The sequence below is a fragment of the Halichoeres trimaculatus genome, unplaced genomic scaffold (genome assembly GCF_033239565.1).
Source record: "Halichoeres trimaculatus isolate MK-OKI-2021-1 unplaced genomic scaffold, fHalTri1.1 fHalTri1_scaffold_1, whole genome shotgun sequence".
Taxonomy (NCBI): domain Eukaryota; kingdom Metazoa; phylum Chordata; class Actinopteri; order Labriformes; family Labridae; genus Halichoeres; species Halichoeres trimaculatus.
Genome location: NW_027437179.1, coordinates 25,846,591 through 25,864,539, shown reverse-complemented (window position 1 = coordinate 25,864,539; position 17,949 = coordinate 25,846,591). Strand labels below are relative to the sequence as shown.

Genomic DNA, 17,949 nt, shown 5'->3' with positions numbered 1-17,949 from the left:
ATATATATATATATATATATATATATATGAGGTTATACACATTTACTGTTATTCAAACTGTCTGTACAGTTATATATATATATATATATATATATATATATATATATATATATTTATATATATATATAACTGTACAGACAGTTTGAATAACAGTAAATGTGTATAACCTCAGTGCAAGTATGAAATGTGCACAGACTGACACATTAAAAAGTTTAAAACTTTACAGACCTATATATATATATATAAAGATAGAAAATGATATAAATTTACCTTTAAAAAATGTACAGACAGTTTGAATAACAGTAAATATGTATGATTCATCCAATGACAGGGAAATGTACGGAATTATGGTATAAAGTGCAAACAAAAGTGTGTATATATATATATATATATATATATATATATATATATATATATATATATATATATATATATATATATATATATATATATATATAAATGTACAGACAGTTTGAATAACAGTAAATGTGTATAACCTCAGTGCAAGTATGAAATGTGCACAGACTAACACATTAAAAAGTTTAAAACTTTACAGACCTATCATACTCTTTATATCCCTTCGTGTGTTGGGTAATTTTTTGTTGTTTTTCCTAACCTCCCCAATCTTTCACTGTCATGCACAGAAAAATGGCCCTAGGCCTTTGGTTATGTATTCACGTGGATCTTTTAAGCTCTCGCTCAGTTCTCCAGCACTTCTCTATAATCAGTTGATGCAAGTATTAACCTTTTTTTTATTTTGCCGCACAAGATCTGAGGCAGAAACTAGAGGGCAAAGGCTGATGGGCACACATGGTATGAACTGTTTGTCCTGTTTCATGGTAACAGTATAGTCATTTTGTTCTCACGGTATTGTGAAACTGATAGCACTCACATACCCTTTCAAATAGCCAATAATAGTAGTGACTTTTGGGGCTGCTCATCAGATTTCAAGGAGGGCATGCCATCCCTGTTTAATGTGCTCAGTGTTAATCATTTTTATCATGTGTTCTGCATTTTTTATGAATAAAGCTAGGAGATTTTGACTTAACAGTGAGAAGTTTAGTGTCAGTTTTATTAATTCACCGGCCCACAATAATTTAAGTTGCTTTATTTGAGACTTAGAGAGTTAAATTTAGGGAGGGTAAAAGGGACAAAAAGTGTACTTTGCTGTATAAAAATTTCTCTTGAATCCACAGCTGAGTAACCACATGACCTTTTATTGTGAAATCGGTACAGGAAGTGTTTGTGTACTAACAGTTTGAATAGACGGCGCTCTGTGAGGATGGAGGCAACAGCGTGTCTGTCACTGCGGGCGCTGTAACATAAAACCTTTCTGGGAAACGGATTCCTGGAAGCTCCGTCAGTGAACTGAGCTGTTTTCTGCGCCTCAGTTTACCGATTAAAGAGCTCGCGCTCCGCCTCACTCTCAGTACACCACCGGCAGCAAACACGGATAGTGCCTATCTGCCCTGGTTTCTCTCACTTTGACTCATAGTTAGGAGAAATGTTTTCACTGTCACAATTATTCGATACTATTCGGCTGTAACTGGGAGCTTGCTTACTGCGCTGGACTTTTCCTCAGACTGGTCACAGTCTTTATTCCCTATGATTTGAGGTGGGTCTTTTCGTTCTGTTTTGTTCATTCAGATACCTGATTCGCTGTTGGACGAATGGTTTGTTTTTCTTTACAGAAATTTCAATTTCTTGGCTCTCTAGCTCTATGATATCTTTTCCCCCGACTTCTTTCAGTATTTTTTTTTTAATAATTGGTTACCAAAATGTCGTTTTCGGTTAGTTTAGTCATTGTCAGCTAAGAAGGAAGATGATTTCATGATTGAGATTTTATACCAAACATTTAACTGTATGAAGAGATGTAATAATGTAGCCCTAATGTCTCTGTAACAGTATGAAGAACAAAAGAGATTAAAAAAACATCCATTTGATAACTAACGTGTAAAATAGTCCTTATGTATGTATGTATGTATGTGTATGTATGTATGTATGTATTTATTTATTTATTTAAACTTTAACAGGGCTGCTGTCAAATTGAAATGGTTGCCCGGGCATTGACCATTTTCCATCATGAGGAGCAAGGAGGAGGTTCATGCTGCCCAAACCCCTCTCCTCCACTCAGGGACTCTGCACAAGACCTGCACTGCATCACCACCAACTTCCACTATCTACAGACCTCAGGTACTGCAGCACTCTCACTGCTGAAAATTTGCTCTGAGCATGATGTTTAAAGGATGTATTGGGGAAAGGGTTTAAGTATTCTACTTCAGTGTCAAACATCAAATCAGTTTTCTTGATTCAAAAGCTGCAGAGACCCAGTACCAGAGTTATTATTGAGTACTCAGTAATAGTCGAACACTGCAAGAATATGTTATTTTCATGGCGTTGTCTGTTTAAAATTTTAATTAATTAAAGATTGATAAGAATGATATTCACAGAATGGACATGCAAGTTGTTTTACATAACTTGGTGTTTTGACTACCAATAAGGGGTGGTATAAGAAAGAAAAAAAATCAGGAGTAAAATATATTATTTACATTGTAATAGTACTGAATCTGGTTTATTTACACTTCCTGCAAACCCTGTTTTTCATTTCAGGGTGTATTCGAAGTATTTCTGTTGCTTTTGTCGGTTTCTTGGCAACTCAAACCAGAAGTGAACTGATGTAACATTAAATATCAGAACTTTAATACGAACTATCTTTCTGATTTCAGGATGGTACTGGGGTAACATCTCAGCAAGTGAAGCTCGAAAGGCTCTCTTGAAGGAGCCTGAGGGCACGTTTCTGATGCGGGACAGCAGTCATCCTCGGTACATGCTGGCCCTGTCGGTGCAAACCCGCTGTGGACCCACAAGTGTTCGCATTGAGTACAGCAGGGGCTCCTTCTGGCTTGACTCCATTTCCCCTAGCCTGCCTCAGCTGCAGTCCTTCCCAGATGTGGTCAGCCTCATACAGCACTACACGGGCTCAGGCCACACATCGCAGAGTGATGCTTCTAAAGACATCTACTCTGAAACAAAGCCTGAACCTGACAAACACACAGCTAAAGACAGTGGGGTACCTCTGAAACTGAAGCACCCTCTGCATAGACCAGACTCCTTCCCCTCTCTGCAGCACCTGACACGCCTCACCATCCACAGACACACAACAGACTCCACCAACCTGCTGCCACTCCCGAAGCCTCTGCTGCACTACCTGCAGAACTACCCGTTTCACATATGAGGGTCTGTGTCCCTCTAAGACAGAATGCAGAGACCAGCACATGGGTCAGAGTTACACTCCAGGAACACAGGCTTCCTGACACCACTATCGAGAGAACATTGAAAAGCTTTAAGGTCAATAAACCTTTGTGTGAGAAAACTCAGTCTTGCTACAGCACAACTGCTCTAGAAGATTGTTTAAATTGATTTTTCAACTTGAGTACAGTTTTTGCTCTCAGGTCACTTTGAGAGAGAGTTGTATAACTTTTTGTATGTTTAAGTCCAGGTATTTTCCAGAAAAGAGCCAAAAAATTCTCATTTATTAATCACTTGAAAAGCAGCTACTATTTTTCTTGTCCTTCCAGGAAAAATAACATTGGAAATTGCTTGGATTTCTTTTGCCTAAGAACTTCAGTTTTTCCTTGCCTTGTTAAATATAGCCATGTTTATAGCCTACATATAAATTCAGTAAACAATCAATCTTTTTTTTTTATTTCATTTTCTTGGTGTTGTTGCTTTCCTGACATAGCTGTGTATTTATTATTTTTTTCATCACAGCTTGAAGCCACAGGGGTCATGGGTTTTTTGTTGCCCACAGGGTGTCACTGTGATGATTCCCTTCTTTGATGTCTGGGGTTTGTTGTACATTGCTAAAGTTAACCATAGTCATGCTAAATGTTTGAATAGTTTAGTATACACTGATATGGCATATTTTTTACAAGGACTAAGGCCAGGCTCATTAAATGTCATTCACATCAAAAGGCCTGACAGAGATATGATGTAATAGATATAATAAAAGCTGGGCACACTGTGTATTTTGATGATTTTTATTTGCAGCATCCTTTAAAGAATCTATGATGTTTGAACTGCTGAAAGTTATTTACTTGAACTTCTATTTACAACCATGTCTTATTCTCGTGATTTTTTTAAGAACTTGTCTTGTTCTTATCAAGAAACGTTTTTCCTTTTTCCTGATAAACTCTAACATAAACGTGACACTGTTTTCATGGAAACACGCCTGGGTTGGTTTCCACGAGTTGCAACTGAGAAGTGCTGAGAAAGCCTCTTATCAGGATTACAGTAAGAGCTGCACTTATTAATACACTGTTGCACCAACTGAGAACAGACTATCTCTGCCTGTCTGCCTCTGCTCCTAACTGTCAGTTGTCAGTGTTTGAATGTCATCAAATAAGTATAAATATCCAGGAACAGCCGCTTTCTCTATCTGTTAAGACTTCTAAACAAAAATTTCAGTCCTAAAACTGAGCTAAAGATTTTGAACTCTTCCATGCAGATTTATTGTTGTTTTGAACAAACTAAATCCAATATTGGACTTTAGAAAGTTTAAACTCACTAAAACCATATGTATAACTTTAATATCTCTTATAAACTCTAAGTTTGGATAGTTAAACCAAATGAACAAATATACTCTGGTAGAGGTATTATTTCCTTTCCAGTGCCTTAAGGAGTAGAAGTACTAACAAACAACTGTACTTATGGATCTATTCATAAAGAGACACCACAAACCCTAAAGTCTACAGGATGACAACTGGTTTGTCAGTTTTTGGTGTGAAATTTATGAAAGACCTAGTCACTGTTCAATATCAGCCATGATAAAACTTTAAATACTTGAGCATACCCACAGAAATTAAAAATTCTGTGGTACCACTTTAATTAGACCAACCATTAAATAACATCTTTTATGTTTAAGGGTAAGAAATGAGCAGGTTTAAATGACAGTTTGATAACAGCTGAATTCTGTTCAGCTGATTCAATTGTGGCATACTTCTGTGTCACTGTCATAGTGTAATATCCCAAATGACACCTTTCGTGTTCAACATAGCAGGTTGTTCTCTTAAAATTTGTGTATTTCTATATAAATTAAGTTGTTTAGACTTTGGTAAAATACACAAAGAATCAGTGACAAAACAAAAAACCTATAGGGGTATACAATACAAAATGTAGAGAGGAAAAGAAGTCATGAGTGCTGTTGTGTTTTTCTCTCAACCGCTCAAAGCTGCTCATAGTGGTACCTCAAAACTGCAGGATTATTAAGAACATACTACTAATATTTTGTCATTTTCATTTTCATGTCAGAGCTCATCCAAATTTTCACTGTACTGAATGCAAGAGGGACAACGCAAGCATTATCATTAAAAAATAACCATGTTTTAAGTGATAAGAAAATAACTACTGTATTATTTCTGCACAGTAGAATTAATGATAAAGTTAAAAAAAACTGTGTTGCTTTTAAATGTTTAATTTTGATGTTTGTATAATAGAGTATTGTTATCCTCTCCCCACCCCCTCACTTCTCTCCTGTTAATCCCCCAGCAGCAGCGGCGCAGTCAGGGAGCAGCGACGGAGGCCAACAAAGCAATACTTGGAAGTCATTTGGATTGACTCTAGACCAATCTTTGGGTAAGCATGCGTTTCTTTCCGCCGAAATTGAGTTATTATTTATTGTCACTATATTTTATTTGCCATAACCTAGCATTTCTTATTTGGTAGCCGGTAATTTCTTCCGATATACTGCTTACACTAGCCTGCTAGCTAACGGACCACTCTAGTTGCATTGACTTCCGTTATGCTAAGCTAATGATGGGTAATCAGCTAGCCAGCTAGTCATGTTACCGGTTTGTGACTCAAGGAAACTTTTAATTTTGAGGGAGTGACTATAAAAACGACAACGACTGCTTTGTATTTGACACACCTCGTTTAAAATTTTGCTTCTGAACACATACCAACATTTAAAAAACGTAAAGTAATGAACTTAAAGCTCTAGCCACATATCCGGTGTTCTATCGATTCGTGTTACCTTACGAGATGTGCTACAAAGCACATATGCGCATGCGCAAAGTCACAATCCTGGGCGCTTGTCACAGCATCCACAACTTCTGTAATGAATTTGATACGTTTCTCCTGAAGTCTTTAATGAAGGATGTTTTAATATGACACAGAAAAAAATGTCGTTTGTACTCTTACCGTGCGAATGGAAAGAGTGGTGGTTTCATAGGATAATAGTATAGAACTATATTTGTCATTGTAATTGAATAGTATTCAAAAGTTGACATCAGTCTACTTAGCTACGCTCTTCCTGATTTTTAACATTTCTAAGTATCGAAATAGGTTCACCTCCGTCCGCCAGTAAAATGGGTGGTGGGTATTTTTTTTTAGTGCTGAGTGATTTTTATACTGGGATCATAACTGACCACAGGCCTATGCTATCAATTCACTGTGGTCGCATGTTTCAACTAAGCTGCATATGTCGGCATAACACCCCCGCTAACGGCTGCTAGCTAGCTAGCGGCAGTTAGCTAGCGTCAAGTCTTTTGTAAACAGAACCTCCCTGCTCACAAAATCTAGGTCAGCCTACAATGCACTTATTCCACAGTACATGCTAATTTTATCTGCAGATTATTTTATGTTTATTGCCGGTTTGTGGACTGTTTAAACAATGGCAAACAGTACACGGAATGACTTCTTATGGTTAAACTCCAGGATGGGTCACATCGAAGCGGAAATGTATCACGCTCAGGGTTCCTCATCTGAATTTGTCTTCAACTGGAGCAGACATTTGAGGCGTGGACTCCTAACTTTTTAAGCCATCGCTGTGTTGCTACAAAAGTTAAACTTCACTGTCCTGTTGAATGTCCGACTGCCAACAGTCTTCGTGTCTGTATGAGACTAAATATTTAGCCTCGGGTGTGGGTTTCTGTCGGGGTTTGGCGTTGTGTCAACACAGCTGAAGGTTAATAGCTACTTATCGTTTTTTTAACGGGCGCCGTTGTGCCGGTTGCATAATACGTGAAATGAAACATTCAATTTTCCTGCTGTTTGAGATAAAATGTCGTTAAGTTTAAACCTTTGCTGTTTTGCCTCTTCCCCCTAACAGCTATGGCAGCGATCAGGAAAAAGCTGGTCATAGTGGGAGATGGAGCTTGTGGGAAGACCTGTCTGCTCATCGTGTTCAGTAAGGACCAGTTTCCAGAGGTCTATGTGCCAACAGTGTTTGAGAACTACGTTGCCGACATTGAAGTTGATAGCAAACAGGTATGAACAACTTAATGTCCTGCTCATTTTAGAACTGAACTTTAAAACGCGAAATTAAAGCTGGCTTTTGATAACATCACCATCAATGGTACACTCTGTAAATATCCCTATCTTCTAAGTAATAGAAAAAAGTATTTATTTGCTATCATTGAGGGCTTGGAAGCTTGTATAGGTACACATAGCAGTCATCACAAAGCCAAAGCTCACGTAAGTCATAAGAGGGTGATTCTATTTTTGAAAGTCAGATAAATGAAGTTTGAGTCATATTGATGAATGTCTACCCTAAAAGTGTCAGAAATCACAGTTCTACGAGATGCAAGCTTTTTTCTGTCTTATATCTGAGTGTCAGCGTCATACACACACTGTTTTAACTTCAGAAATATTCACACAAAAGGAAAAAAAAAGATATCCAAACTAATTTCCATCAGCTTTTTCTCAATGGAAGACTGATTTGATAGGAAACGCACTGCACTGTTCTGCCGATACTATTTTTAGAGCAAAACTATTGCATTTTTATAGTTGTCCATAATTGAATTTGCAAGGGTTTCACTTTAACATTTGTGTAGGGGGTTGTCTCATGCACAACCACAGTACCAATAAAGTTAGGCTGCTGGGTAAAATGTTGACTAGTAACAGGTTTGGTTTTTTTCAAATAAGGATGCCATGATCTCCAACAATCTTACCTGTCTCATGTATGACAGTTTTTATAAAATAAACACAAGTCGCAGCAGAGCCTAAAAGCACGAGTCATTTAGCACAAGTTACCCCATTGCTAACATTATGGCAGAGTGGAAATATTTTGAACTAGAAAGCAAAAAAAGTCCGGCAGCCACTTTCAGTACACACAATACAGTTATTGAATGAGGTGGTATCAGTAGTGCTTCGTTCAATAACACCATAACAGATTCTCATGTGTTTGGCATATGCTTCACCTTTTGAACCATGTGGCTCTGGGGAGTTAAGCCTGGCTATACTGAGTCGACTCTACGCTTGTAGAGGCCGTTGTGCATTTTCGAAGGAAGACCGTGTACATTTTAGCAAGACCATGCTAGTCCTTGCTCTGCATGCATTAAATCATGTTTAATAGACATATATATTTTTCACAAAATAACTGTAAAAAATATACTTCATGATTTGGTATGTTGTATTTGCAGTTAAACTAATGAAGTGAAGTTTTTGAATGCAATCAATCCACCAAACTGTTTTTATCATCATTTTAGGCAACGTCCAATTGTTTTCTAAAATTGTAGATGTAAAAGTATGATGGTAATTTATTTGTTTTTCTCTTGTGGTAGGTCGAGTTGGCGCTCTGGGATACAGCTGGTCAAGAAGACTATGACAGATTGCGCCCACTTTCCTATCCAGATACTGATGTCATTCTCATGTGCTTTTCCATTGACAGCCCTGACAGTCTAGGTAAGTTGAAACAGAGAGCTTTAATGCTTAATGATTTCACTACACTTTCCTCCAGCAAAATTAAAAAATAAATGCCTCCATAGATTATACAAATAAGTGTAAAGTGTTAAGTGTAAAGGCAGCACAGGCAATATTCAGTTTGAATTAGCTATCTAAAAGTAAACCGAGCTTTTTAAGTCTTGCTGCTGGTGCCTCGGTTTGGGGAATTTGCTTATACCAGTGATATCTAATCTGTTACCAGAATTAATAAACAGCCTGTATTACTCAATGTGAGGATGAGACTCAGAGCTGTGTTTTGGCAGCATCAGGCTTCATCATCAAATAAAATAAAATTTATAAATACATACAGTTCAACTGGCTGAATCATTAATAATTGAATAAATCTAGACCTGGAGTTTGGTAGGTCAAACCTCAAAACAAACATGACGTACACATAGAATGGAGATCCTGAAGTGCAGCAGTGCAGCAAAAAAAGCTTTTAATGAGAAAAAGGAGAGGGTCAACATTAAACCAGTGATATGTCACAACAGAGTGCAAACAAGTGACACAGCAGCAACGTCTGGTCTGAAAATATGAAGCCCATGCAGAAACCTTGAAAACTGCAGATCTTGGAGAGTCTGCTTGAGACTGGCTGCAGAAACCTTGAAAACTACATACACATCAATTTCAGTGAGCAAATTTTTACTGAAAACTGAACATGTTTAGGACCTGGTCTAGAAAGAAGCTTGGGTCTGAATCGCTCATGTCTTTATTGGTATATACTAAAGAGGGTGAATGTTTTCTTAGCTCGTTAATTTGGAAGTTATTAAAGTTATGAGTTTTGCCCATGTAAGGGAACGGCTGATTTGAGCACACTGTGGCTGTCTGCGCCTTTTTACCTCATCTTAACTAAAACAAAGCTAGGTTTAGTTCAGCATTTCTAATATGAGCTTCAAAATTTCTGTATTGTGAGGAGTGGGTGATCTGAGGGTGCACCCGCGTCGATTGCGTCATATGGAGGTGAAAAAAATACACATGGTTGGTGTCGGCTACATTTTCTCTGTACCCTGTGCGACCATCTTTTTTTTTTTTTTTCACCAAATCTAGAAAACATCCCTGAGAAGTGGACCCCTGAGGTGAAACACTTCTGTCCCAATGTTCCCATTATACTGGTGGGAAATAAAAAGGACCTGCGCAACGATGAGCACACCCGCAGGGAGCTTGCCAAAATGAAGCAGGTAGACATTTAAGACGGTTACAAGAACATAAATAGTCAGAAATGCTTGATTCACCAAACATGTCTCTGCATTTCTTTCAGGACCCTGTGAAACCTGAGGATGGGCGGGACATGGCCAACAGGATCTGTGCCTTTGGATACATGGAGTGCTCTGCAAAAACAAAGGAGGGCGTGAGGGAAGTGTTCGAGATGGCCACCAGAGCTGCACTACAGGCCAAGCGGGGCAAGAAGAGCAGTAAATGTGTCGTATTGTAAACGGGGGCACAGGGACTGCTTCCTCCACAGGGGGAGAAGGAGCATTAGGTCAAACCAGCCCCCAAACACACCTACACAAAAAGACTGTTCTCCCCAGTTTTTACTAAAGGTGTAACGCTTTTACTTTTTGTTGTCTTAAGCAAAAGTAGTCAGGTTCTGTCAGTATTCAGTTTTGAGGTTATGGAAAATGCTTTTTTGTACTTTAAAAAAAATGAGTAAATTTGCCATAATGAAAGCTCCTTTATCAACATGAACCATGTAATCAAAGGTTTCAGCCAGGGGACCCGTTGTGTCGCACCTGCCAACTACAGTGAAGTGCTTAAGCCCTGCCTGCTAATCTGAGGAATGTTCCACAGCAACCAGGGTGAAGAACCTGCACACTGTGACCCATAGTCCTTTGAATTATTTCAACAAACAGATGCACACATGGAGTCCAATTTGGTTTGTGTGCTTCACATATACAAAACAAAGGTGCATCCTGATCACATGCACAATATGAGACTGGAAAGTCATTTTGTTAAACGCAAATGGAAACTTAGTGTTTTGTGTAATAAATTACTTTGTAAGAATCTTGATAACTTGTGTAAGTTTCTTGATGAAAACAAACACTCAATCCAGTGTCCTTTGTTCTGGTATGGAAAAAAATTAAAGCAAGGTTCGGGCAAGACTTTCTAAGGATCAAATATTATTGGTGTAATGCTCACGCTGCACTGCGTATTATTTTCTGTCAACAATTCCACAGTCTCAACTTTCAGCTGGTTTGTAGGTCATGTAGTTAGGATAAAAGCTGAACAGTGCTATTGCAATTGTTGAATTAATCTGATTACAATAAGATGTCAACACTTAATCATTCTTTACAAATATCCCCTATATAAGCTAATCCAAAAAATAGCCTACTAGTACTCACTTACTGGCAGACTTCATTGCTTCCGTATTGCTAACATTTTTGCGTATGTCACTGTTGACTCGTTAATGAGCGAATACCAAACAAACCTATCTGTCTTTCTTCTTTCACTTCAGTTCTGGTTGGTGCCATGAACCAGGAGTTATTTTGGTGTTGTGTTGATACACACATAAGTGCTTTATTTTGCATACATTGCTTTATGATTACACATAAGAACAATACAACAAAAATTCACGTCTTTGGTAAATGCTAACGTACTCTTTGTTGTCCACACAAAGTGCTTTGTCATGTTTTTGAAAAAATAAAATGTTTCTTCAAGTGACACAGATAGAGAGGACGTGATCTTAGAAGGTGACCTATTGAACATAATTTGAACATACTGAACATACTGTTCACTTGTCAGCTTGCTGGGTAACAACAACCTGTCCAGTCTGATCGAGGTGTCCTGCAATACCATATGACTTGATGGTTATAAATGAATCCTTGTTGAATGCATTTTTCCCTGTTACCATCCTTCTGAAATACTAGAATTGTCTCAGTGTAATTTAAAACAGTTCAATCGAATCACATGTCAGCCTGCCAAACGAGATACAGGAGAATTCACTTCTACTTTTTTAACCAGACTGTTTTATATTTGAAGGATGTACCTAAAACTAGCTACTAAGTATTATAGAAAGGTCAATAAGTCTTGTTTAAGATCTTTTGACATGGTGTGAGAAAGGGTTATCTGTACATTACTCAAGTGAGAAACAAAATTTCTGGATGAGAAATCATTCTACACTCATGCAACAGAATATCAAATACAAACAGAGAGTATAGGTGAGCTTCAAGCCATATCAGATAACATTGAGGACAACAAATAAAGACAACAAAAAACAGCCTCCACCTGAGTCTGGTGAATTAATATCAACAGTGCACAAAAAAAGAAAGTGTAGCCATAAATAAACTGGAGGTGATAAACTGGTGTTATGGATGACAGACAAAAAACAACAAAAATGTAAAACTTCTTTCGTTCCTTTTTAACAAGAACACATTCAGTACAAAAATATGTTTTTCTACCTAAACAAAGCAAGTCCCACGCTATAAAGGCATATACTGCACACAACTTACTGACGTCCCTGATATCCCTCACCTCTCCAGTCATTTGTTCTTCTTGGATGCAAGTCCTGAACGGGCGAGAAACACTGGGAGCAGAGCAAGTGCTCCCAGAGCTGCAGCCATCAGAGGACGATAAAAAAGCCAGCCGGCCCCGATGGTGAGTAGAGACAGAGAGCAGGAGATGCACAAAGCAAAAATCTTCAGGCCCACAGAGACCAGATCTCTGAGAAGAGGAACCCAGTCCACTGCCAGGACACAACAACATACAAAACATGTGAGAGATTCAGGGGGGAGAAATCCATGAACAACATGGACACTCGACATGAGTTTGTGTTTTTTTTACCTAAAGTGTAGATGATACGCATGGTCAGCTGTATGCTCAGGAACATGAGGGCCCAGCCTGCAGCCCTGAGTCCCCATGTCTTCAAACGGTTGTGCTGGTGTTCTTTTGCAAAAACCTCCTACAGATAAAAAACAACTGCATCAACTCCAAGAAGCAAGGACCAAGAGGAAAGTAACTACACACATGTGGATATTACTTATGACTTTGCCTCAAAACAAAGGAAAACTGTCAGAAAGTAACTGCTGAGCTAAAATTAAATGAATAAAAAAGAAGTGCAATCCACACTGACCTCTGCAGAGAGATCCTCCAGGTACAGGATCTCCAGAGTGTCTCCTGACTTGGCTTTGAAAGGTAACAGCTGCTCTCCCCTCTGCATGGCCACAACACTGACCTGAAAAATGAAAATAAAATATAATATTTTATAAATAAAATAAATATTATTTCAAAATTTAAGTTTCAGTAGTACTCATGGTTGAATGAAGCCTAAGTATTTAGTAAATAAATTTGCAGCATGAAAATGAATCAGAAAAGCAGGTCATTGTAAGATCATTTGTAAGAAGTCGACAACAATTGCTGATATAAATGTTGGCATCACAAACATAATTATGAGGTGAGGTCTATCACATATTAGAAAGAATTACATTTGTGGAGGCAATATTAGAAGATGAATAAAAAAACAGCACAACAGCCATAATTTCAACATTTCTAGAATAGAATTTCAATACTATAAATTAAGCTGCCTTGAATTAGTATCTTAGCTTTTGTCTTTGCTGAAACTTTAGTTGTTTTTTAGTTAACCATTGCATAAAAGAAGTGCAAAAGTGAGAAACCGTAAATCTATCTTTTTGATTTATAACATCAACAGTGAAATAACCCAATTTCTCTGATGTGTGTGGTTCACGTTTCAGTAATTTCAATCAAATAACCGTATTGCTTTGACAGTTATCCAAACTAATTATGTCTTGTTTTTGTGTCTAAAGTAAATCGTCACATGACTCTTTCAGCACTGGAAAAAAAACGGTCATGATGAAAGATTCTGATTCATCCTCTCATTACAACTTAAGATGATATTTTCAACAGTTTCACAACTCACAGTTTGAGCAGGGCCGAGGTAAGAAGTCTCACCGCTCAGTCCAGCAAAAGAAAAGCTCACACGCACGTCCCCGACCTTTATGGTAAAAATAAATCCCATTCAGTAACATCACCGGTATAAAACACATGACCAGAAGGCAGATGTGGATGTATTTGTAAAAAGTGATCATCAAAGTGTTCACCTCTGGCCTGCGTGGGTTCTGGGTATGATAGAAATAATCCTCATGGATGCTGAGAAAAGGATCCAAATTAGAGACGGGAAAGTCTCTCAGACTCAGTGTCTGGAAGTTGTTTACCTGCTCCACTAAGCCTGTAAAGGAGCAAGCAGACAACTCATGACTATGAGTAAACTGTCAAAACAAAAAATGTATGATAGTTTTTAAACAGTAAGCATGTAACTCCTGTTTGTCTGTCTTCATGTTCAGATACCTTTAGACAGAATGAAAGGTCCAACTCTGACCTCAGGAGCCACCACTGTGACACTCTCTACCGCCATGGCACTGAGATCCAAAGTCAATGTCAGAAACTTGATCACAGAAATGTATTCATTGAGTAAAGACATCCCTAAGAGGTATCACAGTACCTTGGGTTCTGGTGACCTATTTCTTTGTCAAAGTTACGACTGTTGATCAGCTCTGCTTTCCACTCAGTGTCTGAAAAAGAGGAATCACAAACAGGCCTTCAAACCAGGTCAAAAACTTCACGCTAACAGGTCAAAGCACCTACATCTCTTTTTCCCCAGGACAGGGACATTTAGATTTTTCAAAAATTGCACCTTTTTGATACTATAACAATAATTCCCAAAGTGGTGGTCACATCATATAAATAATCTACTCACTGTAGGTGTATGTTGTTTCAGTCTTGGTCTCTCCATTCTCCTGGTAATCCCTGAAATAATCACATTGTATCAAAACTCACCCTGAGCTAAAAAAAATACTCAGTCCACATTTTTACACCTGACTCCACCCTGAATGTTGACTGACTGATGAGCATGACAACAGACTCACTTGCTGTCCCGGTACTCCACCCACTGATACATCTCCACCTCCCTCTTCAGCTTCACTGCCTGCAGCACCACTCTGTAGTTTGGGTCATGGAGGGGCTACAAGAAACAAAAGATTAATGACTGACATTATAAGAGCTTTAACTTTGTACTGATCCAAGACTTCGGTCCTTTTTTCTATTTTTTTTTTCTTTTTTTTTCATTCAACCAGATTCACCAGAAAAAAGCGAAAAAAGATCAACCATGATAATTCAGACAGTAAATACATAACTTGAATACTTCTTGTACATGTACTCTGAAATCACAGATTGCTTCCTTCTGCTTTTCTTTACTACTGTAATAAAATGCATTGATGCCATACATAAGAATGTTTAAAAGGGAACTTTTTTCTGTCAAGCTTTTAAATAATCAAAGATAAAATGAAACCAAAAATCTCCCCTGTGGTTGACAAAAAAGATTTTATAAATAATATCTAACTGATGATAGCTTTAAAGTAGAAAAAAAGCATCTCTGAATGAATCAGATGTACATGTTAGCAGTAGAATATCATTATGTTGTGCTTGGTCTCATTTGTTTGCTCGGTTCAACTTTTGATTGTAGAAAAAGCTTAGAATAACACACAACAAAAAGAAACACAGCAATCATGATGTGTACCTGTAAGGTGCGGAGCTTTGCAGACAGATGAACTAAACGGTTGTTGTTCTGGGGGTCAAAGCCGGAGAAAGAGTCCAATGACACGACCTGAGAGAGACCCTCATCCAGAGAGGATGCAGTTTGCAGAGCTCGTCCCTAAAACATTAAACATTGACACAACAAGATTACTTTAATGTTTTAGCACATGACTGTAGCTGTTTTCAGATGAATAATGTTTTCTTACCTCATTAGTGAAGAGAACATAAATTGAGAGGAAAAACAGTCCGATGCCTAACACGGTCCCTCCTGCAGTTTCACTGAGTCGCTCCAGGAATCCAGGGTTGGACTTGACTGACACTCGCCTGTGTTGGTTTAAGTCTTTATCTGAAAACTGGAACAGACAGCATAGCTACTGTGGACTCTTGGGGTAAAGCTTAATGCAACCCTATACACTCTCTGATAAATCTGGGTTGTTCGTCTTCCTCAAGAGAAAAAAAATCATACCAACAATGATAAAAGTGCCTGTACAGGTTTAATATCTGAAAACAGCTTATACCAGCTTACAAATTTTCAATATGATGACATGTAAAACACAAATTATTTAGTAGTATTTTGTTACTCTTAAACACTTACAAGAAACTCTTCATACCACTTTCTCTCTGGGGACTAGCGCCCCTAAAAGTCAGATCCTAAAATCGCCCCTGCAGATCGATGGGAAAGTCTGGCACTGCAGCCAAGCAGTATCATGGACACATTAAAATAAACAGAACCATTTACTACAATGAGGCTTTTCTGACAGTGCTCAGCTGACCTAAGTTTGAGAGCATGAATGTGTTTCTGTAGACAGAGCGCTGGGCGTGCACCCCTGTCACACCTCTTTTTGTTCTCTGCTACAAGTTACTCCCTCACAACACTGACAGGTTTTAAGAAATAGACATGCAAGTGACCTGTACGCAAACTCTAGGGTATCTAAAAATAATCAACGAACGAGTGTGGAGAAAATTTGTCACAGAGTTTTAACTTTTAGTTTGGTTAAGTTCAACTAACTCTCTGTTTGAAATATGGATAAACTCTAAAGACTAACAAAGCCGTTGCCTTAGTGGATGCGGTAGTGATATCCGCTACTGAATCTCGAAACCCTTTTTGTAAATCTTACAGTAAAAAAAAACCCTTACTGTCGGTGCTGAAGACATCGTTTCAAGTCCTGTTCTGTCCACAGCCAAGCAGTGATGTTGGAAGTCTTGAAGATGTCAACGACAGGAAGTTCAAAGATGCTAAACTTCCCGTCTGTTCACCAGCGTACACCGAAACTCATCCTGGTTGGGCGGAGTCTGAGCAAAGACGGTACAGACTATATTACACTCATGTTCCCTCAGTGACCCGGTATATTTAACAAGCCAATCTGAAATGACTAACCGACACGGAAGTCTAATCACAAGGCATGCTGGGATATAGAGTTTTTAATACAAGATTATTCTAGTCTGACTGGATTTTAAAAGTCCCTTCCTGTAAGCACTTAATTTATATAAATACTATTATTGTTATCATTATTATTGCTATGATTATTATCATTTCACGTGTCGGACTTTTCTAATGTAGAAATTTTGAGCTCACCGAAAACAAATTTATGTAGCTTCACAGCTACTGTTCTGTTACTTGCTGAGAAGACATATATATATATATATATATATATATATATATATATATATATATATATATATATATATATATATATATATATATATATATATATTTATATAGTCAATAAAACACAGCTGACACAGCTACTTTTAAAGTATATCAACAAACTAGATAGCTTAACCCCAAATAGTATAATCCTCTCTACTAGATAAATAAATAAATAAATAGATTAATTAATACACAAATACATCAAAATACTACTACTACTACTACTTCTCCTACTACTTCTACTACTACTACCACTACTACTACTTCTACTACTACTACCACTACTACTACTACTACCAATAATAATAATAATAATAATAATAATAATAATAATAATAATAATAATAATAATAATAAATGTTGTATCCTAAACAATGTTTTTGATGTTGTATCTGTTTCCTTCATGTTTCATCCTTTATATTTTGTTTCATCATCTCTTCTGCAATTGTTAGGGAGCCCAAAGAGATCTGTCTTCGGATGTGGAAGTTGAATGTTGTTCCATTCTTGCCTCATGTGAGGTTTCAGGTGCCCCTAACAGCCTAGGGTTTGCTTTGTTGTAATTTCTGTGTCATGATTCATCAGATGTTCTTAAGAGGTGTCAAGTCAGCACTAAATGCAAGCCTGTTTAGCACCCTTATTATTCAACAGAGTCATGTTGCTATAATATGTGTAAAGTGTAGGTTGGCATCATCTTGCTGTATTGTGAAAGGTCGTCCTTTAAAAGGAAGCATTTGCTGTTCAAAACCATGAATATATTGTATAGCTTCAATGGCTCCTTCCTGTCTGTGAGCAGGGTTGCATCCCAATATCACCATTAACCCTGGTGCTCCCTTTTCTGTTAAGAGCTGAGATTGCTGCAAAAACAATGGTTTGCAAAAGTTATGTTAAATTTTGATCTGCCACAGAACATTTTTCCACTTTGCCTTGGTCCATCTTACATAGACTCAGGTCCAGAGAGGGCACCTGGGTTTCTGGATCATATTCATACAGTACTTTGTACTGCAGTGATGATATCTTTAATGCAGTAAAAGCTG

The 17,949-nt window shown here is 37.8% G+C and overlaps 3 protein-coding genes across 3 annotated transcripts; 2 read left to right on the top strand and 1 right to left on the bottom strand.

Annotated features, from left to right (window-relative positions):
• Positions 1–1,292: 1,292 nt before the first annotated feature.
• LOC141793924 (cytokine-inducible SH2-containing protein-like) lies at positions 1,293–4,110 on the top strand. Its single transcript, XM_074674801.1, has 3 exons — positions 1,293–1,615; positions 2,034–2,193; positions 2,727–4,110. The coding sequence occupies exons 2-3, from the start codon at positions 2,052–2,054 to the stop codon at positions 3,233–3,235; spliced, it is 651 nt and encodes a 216-aa protein (XP_074530902.1). The 5' UTR covers positions 1,293–1,615; positions 2,034–2,051; the 3' UTR covers positions 3,236–4,110.
• Positions 4,111–5,525: 1,415 nt separating this feature from the next.
• Positions 5,526–10,731, top strand: LOC141785152 (transforming protein RhoA). Its single transcript, XM_074663346.1, has 5 exons — positions 5,526–5,634; positions 7,109–7,266; positions 8,562–8,682; positions 9,769–9,899; positions 9,980–10,731. Exons 2-5 carry the CDS (start codon positions 7,111–7,113, stop codon positions 10,151–10,153), a joined length of 582 nt encoding a protein of 193 aa, XP_074519447.1. The 5' UTR covers positions 5,526–5,634; positions 7,109–7,110; the 3' UTR covers positions 10,154–10,731.
• An 81-nt stretch (positions 10,732–10,812) lies between these two features.
• tmem43 (transmembrane protein 43) lies at positions 10,813–16,522 on the bottom strand. The gene is made up of 12 exons (XM_074663228.1): positions 16,402–16,522; positions 15,471–15,617; positions 15,248–15,382; positions 14,598–14,692; positions 14,429–14,478; positions 14,174–14,243; positions 14,020–14,090; positions 13,773–13,900; positions 13,592–13,666; positions 12,788–12,889; positions 12,499–12,616; positions 10,813–12,400 (listed from the first exon to the last, which is right to left on the bottom strand). The coding sequence occupies exons 1-12, from the start codon at positions 16,417–16,419 to the stop codon at positions 12,198–12,200; spliced, it is 1,212 nt and encodes a 403-aa protein (XP_074519329.1). The 5' UTR covers positions 16,420–16,522; the 3' UTR covers positions 10,813–12,197.
• Between the last annotated feature and the right edge of the window lie 1,427 nt (positions 16,523–17,949).

Bases quoted from the DNA above. Each gene is read 5' to 3' on its own strand.
- LOC141793924 (XM_074674801.1), top strand. From the start codon at position 2,052: ATGGTTGCCCGGGCATTGACCATTTTCCATCATGAGGAGCAAGGAGGA. The intron at 2,194-2,726 runs GTACTGCAGCAC...TTCTGATTTCAG, and splicing joins CCACTATCTACAGACCTCAG to GATGGTACTGGGGTAACATC.
- LOC141785152 (XM_074663346.1), top strand. From the start codon at position 7,111: ATGGCAGCGATCAGGAAAAAGCTGGTCATAGTGGGAGATGGAGCTTGT. The intron at 7,267-8,561 runs GTATGAACAACT...CTCTTGTGGTAG, and splicing joins TTGAAGTTGATAGCAAACAG to GTCGAGTTGGCGCTCTGGGA. The intron at 8,683-9,768 runs GTAAGTTGAAAC...CACCAAATCTAG, and splicing joins TGACAGCCCTGACAGTCTAG to AAAACATCCCTGAGAAGTGG.
- tmem43 (XM_074663228.1), bottom strand. The intron at 15,383-15,470 runs GTAAGAAAACAT...TTAATGTTTTAG, and splicing joins ATGTTCTCTTCACTAATGAG to GGACGAGCTCTGCAAACTGC. The intron at 12,890-13,591 runs GTGAGTTGTGAA...TTCATTTTTCAG, and splicing joins ACCTCGGCCCTGCTCAAACT to GTCAGTGTTGTGGCCATGCA.